This window comes from Panicum virgatum, chromosome 6N (assembly GCF_016808335.1).
Source record: "Panicum virgatum strain AP13 chromosome 6N, P.virgatum_v5, whole genome shotgun sequence".
In the NCBI taxonomy this organism is placed as follows: domain Eukaryota; kingdom Viridiplantae; phylum Streptophyta; class Magnoliopsida; order Poales; family Poaceae; genus Panicum; species Panicum virgatum.
In genome coordinates, this window is record NC_053150.1 from 38,102,600 (window position 1) to 38,116,768 (window position 14,169).

The following is a 14,169-nucleotide window of genomic DNA, read 5'->3' on the forward strand; positions in this document are numbered from 1 at the left end:
AGTTTATATTAAAATATTTATTTATTATATATTTGAATGTTAGCATGTTGCTGTTATTCTATAAACTATTTGTTCACATTTAAAAGCAAGTCATGCTCAATGTATATATGCTAATTTATTTGTATTGTAGGCCCATAAGTTGGTGTGTGGAATAATTTATCTATTTTATATAGTAACTTTTTTAGCACATGTATATATACTCATAAGAATAATTTTTTTTTGCTATCTAGACATATTGGTTCTTTATGGAGAATTATTTATCTACACGTAAATAATTTATTTGTAATGCCAAAATATTTGTTCATTTTTGTAGACTAAATTGTTCGATGATGTTAATTCATTTGTTTATGATCCATGTACTATTATTTATATTATACAATCAAATATTCGTGATGTTTAATATTTTGTTCATAGTACATTTATTTTTTGTGTCATGTTTAATATTGTTGTTCCTAGAAAATAATCATTTGTCTTTATTATTAAAATATTTATTCCTAGTAAATAAATTTAATTGTTTAGTGTTTGGAATATTTTAAAAAATATTGTGAAAATCTGGGCGAGTGTGGTCTTGTTTTGATAATGGTGCGATCCTAATTTAATCTGGATAATTGGTTTAATAGTTTTAATATTTTTTAATTATGAATTTACATGTATGTAGGTGATGTTATCACTTTCTTTTTTGTGCATGCACATAATTTCTTTCCTTTAGCTTGTAATATGAATGCATGTGGATTAATTTAAAACAATAATTACCAGATGATGCATGCTCGGCTCCAGACGGGGAAGCTTCAGGTACGGTGCTGAAGTCACGCATAACCGCACCCGAGACGGTGTCTGCTTGGTTGATGCAGCTTCGATTTTTTACTTCAACACAAGGTCAATTCAATTGAGGCAAAAACGCACCTCCATCACCTCCACTTAGTTATTACTGCTGCTGCCGATGCCTGCTGTGCTTCGCGCCTATACTCGTACATGCCGCGCACGCCTCGGTTGCTCGATCACCATTCTCGCATTACTTCGCTTCAAATGGAGATAAGCTTTTACTCTATATATCGGTCTTTGAGAATTTTGTTTTCATGTACTTTTTTTTAACATAATGGCAGGAGCTCTACCTCTCAATTAAGACAAAAGAAATTATGTACAAGAAAGGTTAACCCAACAAGACGCCGAAAAGAGGCGTCCGAGGGGCTAACCAACTCACGCAACACAATCCAAATGCGATGCCTTCAGGAAGGGACCTGTGTCATCGTTGTACACTTCTTCCCGGCCCATGGAAAAGACAAACACGACGCATCACCATGTGTCATCGTTGCCGAGCATAGAGCAAGCTATGCAGCTCCGACTTCCCATGGCAAGCCACCCACCGACGGATCCGAAGCAAGCGACCGCAATCGGTTATGGTTGCCAAGCTCGACATCGCGAAGAGCAACTCCAACTTCCGATCATGAATCCTCGCATCGCCCCCAGCGGATGTAGACCACTAGCTCCAGGGAGGATCGCCGCGTGTCATCGTTGCCGAGCCACGTCCCTCACGCAGCAGCTCTGACTTCACGTTGCAAGATCCACACCGAAGCACCGGGAAGCAAGAACATCCGTACAGGGAGACATCGAAGCCACAACACAATCCAAATGCGATGCCTTCAGGAAGGGAGCGACGCCAATGGCGCCACCATCGCATGTCCCAATGGACTGGGATTTCTTCCTTGGATGTCAACGCCAGGGGAAACACAACGCCCTCAATAGGGAAAGCGGCACCCTAGGGCGTCGCCGTCGCCCAAGCTTTCGCCCAAGAACCCACAAGCGCAGATGCCGGGCCAAGAAGCTGACCCTCACACCATCCAACACCTTCAATGTCGTGTCCTGCCGCCCCACGGAAGCCTCATCAGACGGGCGTCGACAAGCCGGCTGCACGCGGCAGCCGCAAAGCTGCGTCGGCCGCCACCCCATCCGACAAGGCAGCACGCGGAGCCGGGCCAGACTCCACCTGTCGCGTACACCGCCGTCGCCGTCGCCGTCGCTGCCTCCGAAGACCTGCAGCCAGGGCTCCGCCGTTGGGGGGGCGGATCCGGAACCCAGGACGCCAGATCCGCCACGCCGGGCCGCCGCCGCCGCCTCCAAGCCCGGCACCACCATGAGCCTGCCGGGAGGGGGAGGGGGCAGCCGCCGCCGCAACGCGTAGATCAGCCCCCGGGGGCGCCGGATCCAATCCCCAGGACGCTGGATCCGCAGCCCCGGGCCGCCGCCGTCACCGCGCCCGGCACTCGGCGCTGCTCGCCGAGCGCGGCTGCGCCAGCACGCAGCACAGGAGAGGCCCCGCGGCCGCCTTCCCCGCAGGTGCACGGGCTTCCGGTGCCCTGCTCCGGCAGCAGCGAGGCGGAGGGGGAGGTTGGGAGGGGGGTGCGCGGCGGCGGGGGTGGGTGCCGCCCGAGTCGCCTCCGAGGGAGACGACCCGGGGCTGGCTGGGACCCTTTTAGAAGTTTGTTTTCATGCACTTTGTGTGTATGTTAAGCGCAGACCAATTCCTGCGCTCTTTGGAATTTAAAAAGACATAATAATAACTTCCATTATTAAAATGAAAGTCCCGTAATAGGTGGATGTCGATTCTGTTTGGCAGAGCAGTATCAGAAAAAAGAAAAAAGCTCTGCCAAACATTTTTTCTTAGAGAAGTAATTTTTTGCTGATTCTATGGAGTAATTATCTAAAATGAACTAAACCACGACATGGGAAAAAAGTAGTTTCTTATGATTCGCTTCTCACGCTGGATATAACTTTATAATTTTTTTGAACAAACGGGCACGAGAGTGTGCCTATTTCATTGATATTGAAAGAGACTAAGCTAGCCGGAAACAAAAGGAAGAATAGTTAATCTCGCAGTAAAAAGGACTCTGACTCTTTCACTCCTGCTAGAGCTCAAGCTGCCGCCTCATTTTTTATTTTTTCCCATAGCCGTGGAGCCGACATTTCTTGCTTTCTAAAAACTCTTGCAATTCGTTCATGCCATAGCTCCCAGATTATAAGGAGAGAAAGGGATCTGATCGCTTTGCAGGGACGCGTGCAGCAGGAAGTGATGTTGGCCCACCAATGTAACGTATTATCGCTTGGTCTCCAAAATATTTTTATATTTATAAATTTAATCTTAGAGATCACTTTTGGATGGTAATAAATCACTTCTTTCTGGGAATCAGCTCGGTCCTAACAAAAGCAATGCCCTCGTGCGAATCGTGCGTCTGCGTTCGCGTTGGGGCAGTCTAGTTTATCGACCATAGGGAGAAGTTTCTTACGGTCGATTTTCCGACCGTTCATTTTTTTTCCTATTTTAATAAGTTTTTTGTCGTTTTCTGATTTTAGGAAATTTTTTCAAGACAAAAAATTTGAAAAAAGAGACAAAATTTTGGCGAGAAAAAATTTATAGATAAAAATTTTAGAGAGAAAAGAATAGGAAACAAATTGAGAAAATTGAAGAGGGAAATTTTGCGTCCAGAACAAAAAAAGTTTAGGTAAAATATTTTTGCGTCCAAAACAAAAAAATAAACTCAAGGTAAAAAAATTGCATAAAAAAACAAAAGAACTTCGGTATTTTTTAAATTTGGGAATTTTCTTTACAAAAATTTTGCATCCACAAAATAAAAAGAAAAAAAACACTGCTACTATCGGGGGCTCCCCACCGCTGCGCGGCAGGCAGAGCTCGCCGCGGCGGCCGCCGCTGCGCCACGCTGCGACCTCGGCGCGGAGAAGGAGGAAGGACGCGCGGGGATGGATACGAGGCGGAGCGGGAGAAACGAGAAAGGGGCGTGTGGGCGCTGTGGGATCTAGAGGGAAGGCAATAAAGAGGTGGGTTTTGGGTGGTGGGCTCCCCATGTGAGAGTACCGTTGAAAAGAATCGCGCTGTGGGATCTAGAGGGATGGCAATAAAGAGGTGGGTTTTAGGTGGTGGGCTCCCCATGTGAGAGTACCGTTGAAAAGAATCTACCGTTGGAAATGGAAGTCACGGGCGAAGGTAAACTCAGCATTGGGGTTCGCGTTGCCCGTGTTGGAGCACGCGTGCTGCACTGCAGTGCCTGCCTCCTCGCGTCCAAGGCACAAAGCCAAAGAAAGCACACTCCTGCACGCCGGGCCGTCGCCGTCGGAGACGCAACACTACCGGTTAGTTCCACCCGTGGGCCGCCACCCTACGTACGTACTCGAGGCCGGGCCGCCTGCGTCCGAGCACTCCTTGCATTTGATCAATCGGATTCACCAGTTAGATCCCTGCACTTCGCTCTCGCGATCATCTCTTTTTTCTACTTGCTACGTGGTTCTAGATTCCACATGCATGACGCCTTTTTTTGCTTTGCTTTGAAAATATCAGTCAGGATTTTGCAGGAATCCGCGAGAACTATAGGATTTTCAGAGATTTCTCGCAGGGCTTTACTTTGCGAGATCCAATGTAAATGGAGGGATCGAGTTCCTGTTCATGGATCCTGTTGGCCGATCAAAGCAGCAGTGCAGTCAGCATCCACAGTACAGGACTTTCTGCAACCTCGTGAGGGGTGGTAATGGGGCCATAACCCTAATGCTATCTTCACAATGTTATTTAGCCCTTTATTTTTTAGCTCAAAATTAAATAAAATTATGGTCATATTCTTTTAGGGCCCTACCTTTAGATTATCTAGGCAAAAATTAAGACCCTTTACCACCCTTACGTGTAGCACGGTGGCCGCCGGCGCCGCCGCAGCCGGCGTGGTGCGAGTTGCGATGACTCATCGGTCACTACTCCGGGGAAGCAATTTGGGCAGTACTAATCCAATAACTATAGTTTCTGGGCTCCCGTGGCTATGCTGCTTTGTACTTTTTTTTATAACAAAGCATTTCTTATAAAAAAACAAAAGCATCGCAGAACTTTACGGGACCTTTTAGTTTTAGTCTGCCTTGTTTTTATCTGCTTAATTTACTATTAAAAATGCCATGTTTATCTGGCTAAATGGGCCGAGGACCAACTGTACCTTTTGTGCAGAAAATGACCGGACCGAAATTTATGATATGGCTGCTGGTAGCTAACTAGTGGACGGCCGGTCATACGTATCGGATCCGGATGTGTGTTGCCGTCGCTATCGTCGTGCAACCATATAATCTTTGCTCTTGTTTTAATAGGCGGCCGGAATTGTAGAGCAAGCACAAAAAAAAGTGATCGGCATCATGAAAACACACGCGTGTCAGTTAACTTTAATTTAAATCACTATCCTTAATTTATCACGTTGTCAATGCTGAGGCTGGAATTATCCTTAATTTAAAAAAATTGCACTTACTTAAACTCAGATGCACGTGGAGAGAGGATGAGCAGAATATATGAAGCTCCCAGATCCAACCTTTCATGGACACTCAGTACCATCGGTAACACACTCGGGATTCTTATAAAAAACACACACACTCGGGATAAACTTTCCCAAAGATAGACATTCGGTGATGAAAAGCACTAGGTGAACCTCCAAGTGGCGCGGCGAGAGAGAAAAAAGAGGGGGACGTTGAAGTATAAATGAATTGATCATCTTTTACCATCAATTAAGCTTTTGGTTTTATGGATGGTGCATATATAACTCAATAAATAGGCATGATCTAAGTGCATGGTACCATATATATCATTTTCTTATGTATTGGCAAATCCTAATTATATTCCTAACAGACTCCAACACACACCTTTAGCTGTCTTCATTTAACTTTTAAACACTAGATTGGTCGTGCGGGTTTAGTGCCTGTAGCTACTACGATCGGTGTTGTTACACCCGTCCATTTCTCATGTTAATATTCATCCTCATCCACCCACAATTCGCCTCACATGCATGCATGTTCCATGATTTAACCTACCCTTGCAGCAAAAATCTCAATGCAAATGAAGAATGACCCCAATAAGCCCGTTTGTGCAGGTAAATGTGAAATCCCTCACCATCAGTTCCCACCATGGCCGACTTTTATGCCTCAACCATCCCCATCCCTCTATAACCAAGTCTAGGAACCATGAGTTTTGAAAAAAAGAAGTCTAGGAATAGGAACCATGTCACCAGCCAAACTTGAATAGAAATTATCGGTTTGTACTCAATTCACTTGGTGAAATTGTCGATGGCCATTTACACGTGTAAATCCTAATGACCCTTTGTCACACCAGGTTTAGGAAAGAAACCGAATGCATTCTCATATGTATGCCAGGATCAGTTTACACATATACGATAGACAAATAAAGCGAATATCATAACAATGCCATAATGAAAGAGAGTATTAAAGACTTTATTACATAACCGAATATCTTAGTCTTAAGCGAATAAATAGCGTCTCAGAGTAACAGAGGAATCCTCAAGCATAGGAAGTCGACTGGGAGACATACGCCTAGAATTCTTCGAAGTCTTCTGGATACTCCGGGCACTGATTATCTTGGTCTGAATAGCGTTATGCAAGTGTGAGTACACTTATGGTAGGTACTCAACAAGTGGTAGGGAAACAACTATATATTACATGCAAGGCTGAATCAAGGAAAAGCTGACACAGTTTAACTGCGGTAAGCACTTTTAATTGATCAAGTTTTATTTAGCAAGCATTAACTAGATGTAAGTTTATACCATTAACCCACAAGTAAGTATATGAAGTAACCATCATCAACATCATAAATAAAGCATCGATTTAGATCATCTTCAAGTTCAATTATCATGTGAGGGTCCAAGCCGCTCTTGACCGTGAGCACGGCTAACCGGTTAGTTTTAACTCTACAGAGGTTGTACACTTTCCCCATAATTCGTGTTTCCCATGTCACCCGAGGTCGCGAGCCTCTTAAACACTTCCTTTGGTGCGTGGCTAGGGATTCACTACGAGGCCTTTACAAAGACTCCCTATATGTAAATGTTGGTCCCTACAATTGCAGTCCCTCAGAAGACACAGCTTCGTTCACCTGCTCCACCACACAAGCCCAAACACCACCAAACGAGCCACCCCAACACCACATATAGTTCATCTAATTAATTAGCCAAGACCAGAGCCATATAGTATTGTGGTTGTACTGTTTTCCTGGGTGGTTCTTCATGTTTTGATTAAAGCATATGATCTTGTTTAACAGCATAACCATAGAACATGAAGTGACATAGGTAGCATTTGTATCAAGTATCTCTAACCATGATCCTAGTATAAACAACTAGCAAAGCTATCCAACATAAATAAAGTACCCAGGTTGATCAAGGCATGGATAAACAAACTAGGCAAAATCCTTAATTAGGTTCCCATCATATTATAGACACATGCATGCAATAAAATAAATGTGAATAAATTGTGAATTATTTGCGACAAAAGTATGATCAAGGGCCCACTTGCCTTCCTCCGAAGGCTGCTGCTGCTCAGCGTCTTCAAAACCTTGCTCTTGCTGACCCTCGAACTACGCGTTGTCTATGCATCACACGAGCACATACAAGCAAACATTTGCAACAAATAAGAAATAGTACACCAAACAATAAAAATAGTACAAAATGAGAGTACAAAACTATTCTACGCATTGCAAGGATCGCGTGAGCACAAGAATCGTCGAACACGGAGTTAAAACGGTGAAATTATGGCTAAAACATGATCATAAGGACTTGTTTGTAAAGGTTTTGAAACAACAGGGGCTAAAACATAAAGAAAAAGGCTATTTTGGAATTACTTCTGAACTGGCTTGGACTGCAGGTTAATTTTAGAAAAATAGAGGGGTTCTTTTGCAAAAATGCCAGGGGTTGACTGGTACTCATCCGGTTGACTTGGGTTACAGTAGATCTGGACCCTCGGATCTAGACCGGACGGCTGACACGCGATGTGGCGGTGCAAGCGGCGGCGCTGAGCACCGACGGCGAGATATGCGGCGGCGGCTCGCCGGCGTAGGCCGAAAACGGCCGTCTGGGGCTCATTTCGAGCGTGGCTTGCACGGGAAGCGAGTTCGTGAGCTTGCGAACTTGATTAGGGGGTTTGGGAGGGGTGCAGAGGCGACGGAAGGCTCGCGTGGCGACGAGGGGCGACGAGCTTCCTCACCCCACGGCGAACCTCCTGGTCGGCAATGTAGGCGTGAAGCGGTGGAAGGTGGCGGCTCCGAGATCAACAAAGGCGACGGCGCGGCTAGGGTTTTGCAGCAAAGGCGGCGGCTATGGCTTCATGTGGGTCAAAGGGGGCGCGGGGCGGCGCTTATATACGGGTGGCGGAGGTGCCTGGGCGTGCGGGCCCAGGAGCGCGCGCACCCCCGGTCGGAGTCGGGCTCACGCCGAGTCCCGATCGGACTGGAGGTCAGGGACGAGCCCGACATGTGGGGGACACCTGGCGATGAGAGAGGTGAGGAAGTGCGCGGGATTTGCCAGGAAAGGTGTTTGGGCCGGGAAGAAGGGATTCGGCCCGCGGGGAAAAAGGAAAGGAAGGAAAAGATTGGACCGGGTTTGGGCTGCGGGGAAAAGAAGAAAAAGAAAATAGAGGGATTGGGCTGGGCTGAAAAGAGAGAGGGGAAAAGAAAACGTTTTCCATTTTTGAACCTGATTCCAACATATTCAAGAATTAAAACTTGAACGGAACAACAAACAATAAATAGATGCAAAGCGGTATGAATGCTCACAACCTATTTTCCTTATATGTACTCCTAGGTGAGAACCACGCTTGTAGAACTTACTGCGAACCAAGACATAGTCTTTGCTTCTTCTGGCGATGTGTTCTGCTTCTGTCTTGTTTGCAGATAACCTTTCGTTGAGGATGTAGTCAATGATGTTCGTCCTCCAGTCAACCTCGAGCATCATGACCTCCTAGTCTAGTTCTAAGGAATTGCGATTGGTGGTTGTGAGCTCTGGTTTCTTGATGGACAAGTGGTGTAACTCTTGGATGAACACGTTTGCGGGGACTTCTGCTCAGGTAGATCCTAGCTTCAAGATTACATATGCCCCACACATTGTCTCGGATTACATGATGAAACTCCAGGCCTACAAACTTGTTCTCCAGTTTTGTCGGTGTTTACCGCCAAGCCTGCTCAGGGTTGCTTCTGGACCTTCCTTCAGATACGTCGAGTAGTCCTTCAAGTACTTCCGATAGCTTCGAGGCTGTGAGGTGCTCAAGCCCCGACATCTTGATCATATATGGTGCGCGAAGTACTCGCGCTCCATATGGAGTAGCCCCACAGCCTTAGGTTGAACCGCAGAATCAGGCTGAGGGTCACTTCAGTCTTCTTCCTTCACTATTTTCCAAAAATTTTAAAAAATAAATCTCTGGTGCACATATCCCGCAGCCTCCGAGCCTTAAATCAAAATCCCTTATGCTGCAGGTAGCCCCCGAGCTAATATTTGGAATTAAGGATTTAAGACGTGGCATCAGATTTTATTCTTCAGAATATTTGCAGGATCCATCAGATCTAGTATCCGAAAAGGCCTCTTTTTCGGCTAAAATCCCAGAAAAATGATGCAATTGAATACGCCACACTGATTGCACCCGAAATAACTTCAGACATAAAACCCGGGATTTACGGTTCTTTACTGTGTGCTCACTGGGACATTACTGTATGGAGAATCTACATTATTGCGTCCGTGAATGCTGCAACTGTAGCGTCACGGGTTGTCCTCCAGCAGTGTCCCTTGTGGCTATAAAAGGCGGTAGAGAGGTCCTTCCCAGAAGCACCAATGTGTATCAGCCATGGCTTATCCTTGGTGTTCTTGGTCTCGCCCTCCTGATGTTTGTGTAGTCCTTTCCAGTAAAAGTGCTAGAAGTGATCTTGCGAGTGACAAGAAAAGTCCCTGCTACCTCATCCTGCCACTCCCATGCCCTCATTGGATCCATTCTGGACATTATTCCTTGCATCTTCCAATGAGGTAAGTTCTCTATGAACTGATTGTAGGTATGTATGTCGTTCTTTTGGCGTTGCCTGTTTCTGGGTACCCAAGAACTGACATCTCTGGTAGGAAAGCTTAATCTTGTCATAACATATTCTGGGAGAAGGAGAACTTTCTCCTCAAGATGCTACAAGAGGACTTGCGAGGCGATTACTGTAATCTGCCTCCATACTCTTGAAACTTTTCTCCCAGAATACGAGTATCATTATTCTCTTAATGGGAATAACAAGTTTGTACTTTGTCACGGTCTCGGTCCAATCTAGCTGCATCAGGTTTCTCAGGAAGCCAAGAAGTATGTATGAAGACCCGAGGCGCTGTAAAGTTAGTTAGGAAAAAATACTCGAGTTGTAATATCGAGTAGTTGTACTGTGTCGAGTACTTTTCCTTGTTCTAAAATGTAATCCCAGTTCAAGGAAAAAAGAGTCGAGTAGTTGACAAGGGATGTGAGTGTTTTCTTTTTCCAGAATGTAATCTTAGAAAAAGGAATGTCTCAGAAAATCCCATTTTTTCCGCGATTTGCAACGGACTATTGGTCTATTGGGTGTTTTTACTTTGCTGCCACCGCCATTATAAAATGAAACAGCAACTAGGTTTTACCCCACCGGCCGCCATTCACTTTCGCTGTTAGATCTGTTCTTGCCTTCCAGCCCCCAGATTTACATTTCTTGCTTCTCCTTGCTCCCCAATTTCGCCTTAGGGTTTCTGCCAGTGTATGCGCGTGAAGCGATCCGTTGATTTTTGAATGGCACCCAAGAAGTCGAGCAAGGGGAAGGGTGCGGCTACAGAGCCGGCCCAGGAAGAATGATGGAACACAAGTAAGTGCTCCGAATCTGACCTAGAAACTTTAATTTCGGCTAGTCTTTTGGTTCCCAGATCTGCTGTCCAATGGCGTCCTGCTTTGGGCAAAGATCATCCGTATGAAAATATGGGGAAAATTGTTGCTTTTGCACCTTATCTGGAACGGGGATTGGGGTTTCCTTGTTATTTTTTCTTTTCTGGGCTCCTGCGCTATTACAGGATCCAGCTTCATCACTTGACCCCAATTCCTTTATTCACATTTCCATCTTCGTATATTTGTGCGAAGCTTTTCTGGGCATCGAGCCCCATTTCGAACTCTTTCGATTCCTTTTCCATTTGAAACCACAGTCAGATTCCTACATTTTAGATGTAGTTGGCGGTGCGGGTCTCCAGCTAAGACAGAGGAAAGATAGAGTTTATATCCCCTATAGTCTTAGTAGCAAAGTAATCGAATGGAAACCCAAGTGGTTCTATGTCGAAAATCAGTGGGACTGCTTCCCAATGATTACTTCAGGCCCTCCTATCCAATGGCCTGAGTGGAATAAGAAAGCAGTCGACGAGAGTCAGATTCCTGAGCTGCTCGAGCGAATTGGCATTCTAAGGAAAAAAATAATTTGATTGGAGAGGCAGTCGTATTCGACTGGATGAAGAGAAGGATCTAGCCATTACAGGAACGGGAAACACTTGGTTTTCAGTATCGAGGAACGGCTGACTCATCAAGGTACTCGAAGGAAGAGATCTCAGATGGGGAGATACTTAGTCGTGTCCAACGACTGCTAAGGGATGTAAAGAAAGTTCCCTTCATTCCTGATACGTTTTCAGCTGCGAATCCTCCGAAGCAGGTACCAGATAAAAGTAGTCGATGTATAGTAGTCGAGTACTTTACCTTAGTGTGATTCTGATAGAGTTTGCTTTCTGTAGGAGGATGTGGAGCGCTTTAAGAGTAGTCCTTCACCGCCAGGCATTTGTTCGCTCTTTTATTCTTTCATGCGCTTTTCAATCTGTCAACCAAGTTCTAGTATGCTTATATGAATTTGCATATAAACAGTGCTGATGTCTATCCTTGGTTATGCAGATGAGGAGGCGGCTAAGGAGAGGAGTGATAGGGAGCTAAGCCCTACTCCAAGTACAGATACCCAGACCGAACATTCCAAAGGTGCTCGGTCAGTTGCGATGAAGCGTCGCAGCTCCTCCCAGACTATTAGCGATAGGTAAGTGGCTAATTAGTTGCAATCGAGTACTTTCATCATCGATTTGCTGATTTTGACTTGAATCTTTCTTTTTAAGTCCGGCGACTAAAGTGCTGTGGACCTTAGCATCTGGGGATGATGCTGTGGTGGGACAAACCGTCCCTTCCACCACAGTGGACTCATCAAAAGGGACTGGGACTACTTTTTCGGCAAGTAGTTTCCACTGTAGATAAAGCCAGTGATGCGGGTAAGCAGGCCCTAATAGTGAAGCCTGCCCGCAAATTTGGCATCAAGGGGGTTGCTCTGAAAAGAGCTCCTACGTAAGTTTTCGAAAAAACTTGTATTTTGTAGGTTTTTGTCTGTGTATTGAGTAGTTTATAACTACTTTGTCTTTTCAGCGACACGATCTTGGGGAAAGATGATGAGGACGACTCAGCCCCCAAATCGGTAATGGAGAAGCCTCCGGGTACTCCTGATATGAGTGCTCGTGAGACAGAAGATATGGTGAATTCCATACTTCGGGATTCTCCATTGCCTGACACCGAGAGGAGCGATGAGAAGCTCCCAGAGGATAGTGGAAGCGACAAGCTTCCAGAGGAGGAGGATGATGGTGAGAAGCTTCCCGAGGGAGGCAACAATAAGCTGCCTGAGGAAACCCCTGCAGGTAAACTTGTGCCACCTTGTATCAAAAAAGTATATTTTTTCTGCTCTTAATTTTATTAAGTAGCATATTGTTCCTCTAGATTCCCAAAAAACAGGGAATACTGTAGGGAAGATTGAAGATGTGCCCAAAAGGGCTATGTCTGAAGTGCGGGCGAGTACTTCCCAGGTCTCATCGGGAAGTGTCTTGCCGCGAGAGAAAGTGGAGCTTGCTTTCAAGCTACTGGAGGTAAGTAGTCGAATACTTCGAATACTTTAGTGTAGATCGAGTAATATACTGATCTTTTTATTTTTGCAGGAAGCACTGGGGCGGGAGGGTGGCCAAGCCTAGGACGATACAGAGCTAAATGCTCTGAAAGAGAGGGCGAAGACGCTCTCGTCCGAGAAGGCTGCTCTTTAGGGGAAGCTTAAGAAGCTCTCCCAATCCAAGAAAGGTTAGTCTTTAGCATGTATTATGCGTTCGACTAGTTGATCTGCTTGGTGTTTATAAGATTTTCTTGCAATCGAGTACACAGCTTGTGTAAAATCTTTAAAGATTCAGGAAAGTTTGGTACTGGATCTAGAGATACATATGTACCAAAACGCAGATGAAATTGAAAAGCTCAAGAAGATCAAAGAGGTCTCCGACCGGGAGGCAGCGATAGTTCTTCAACAGCTCAAGACCTTGTCAGAGTCCCGAGACTCGATGCAACGAGAACTTGTAGAGCTGAGAGAAGTCAGAGATGCTGCCCAGGAAATAGCCGAGGTTTTGGAGATTCCGGAGGGGAATGAGGACGAACCGCTCTCGTTGGCGGGGAAACTTCGTAAAGTACCTGAAGCCTTTGAAGGGTATGTCTCCACAACCACCCGTCAGTACATGGGTCATGTACTCGGGTTAGGGAAATCTTATTGGCCAACCACTCGGTTGGATGCACTTGGGAAGGGAGCCAAAGCTGATTGTACAGAAGAACAATTCAATCAGTGTTTGGAAGAAACTTCCATGGTGGCCAACCAGATTATGGAGTCCCTGAGCAAGCCTGAGTCTCCTTGAACTTTGAATGTAATTGATCTAGCATGTGGGCCGGAAGTACTATTGGACAAATATTAGATGTTTGTGTGATGTTTAAGTACTTATTCTGTGGTAGGATTGCGAAATCCTTTGAAGTGTCAAGTAATTGTACTCGAATGTCCTGAGTGTTGGCAGCATCACACCTACTCAGCTATAATAGTTGATACGAGGAATTGTATCCGTAGGTGCCTTAGGAGGCAAGGTATTCTCGAATGGGGTCGAGTTTGTGTGATTCTGAATCAAAATTCTAGTACTGACCGGTTAGGATTGAATTCCGCAGGATTAACCAAGTGGGAAAAGCACTATAAGAATGCTGAAAAGCCGTAGCTTAAAGTAGATTTCCTTTTTAAAGGAAGTGCTTTGTTAGAGCGAAGCTCATGTGGACTTTGTTGTCCAATTGTTGGGGGAACTCTTATAGAGTATTTGGAGAGTTAGAAGCTTAAGATGTTCCTTGATAGATAGGTGGACAGGAGGCTATTGTCAACCTATTTTAGAGTATCAAGAACTTATTCGTGCTCCTTGAGGGATTTTCGTAGTTGACCAGTTAGGATAGGCCTTGCTTGGTCATCTAGGTAGTATACAACTTTTTCTGAAAAATATCCCAGACTACTCGATCTAATCGAGTAGTGTA

General features: G+C 45.3%; 1 protein-coding gene across 1 annotated transcript in view; it reads left to right on the top strand.

Moving 5' to 3' along the window:
* The first annotated feature begins 1,806 nt into the window (after window positions 1–1,806).
* Window positions 1,807–14,169, top strand: part of LOC120678139 (uncharacterized protein C6orf132 homolog) — a 32,096-nt gene continuing 19,733 nt past the window's right edge. Inside the window, exons 1-5 of the mRNA XM_039959294.1 lie at window positions 1,807–2,413; window positions 11,716–11,851; window positions 12,229–12,494; window positions 12,589–12,719; window positions 13,026–13,318. Of these exons, the coding sequence (XP_039815228.1) occupies window positions 1,807–2,413; window positions 11,716–11,851; window positions 12,229–12,494; window positions 12,589–12,719; window positions 13,026–13,318 (1,433 nt within the window). The remainder of the gene's footprint in view (window positions 2,414–11,715; window positions 11,852–12,228; window positions 12,495–12,588; window positions 12,720–13,025; window positions 13,319–14,169) is intronic.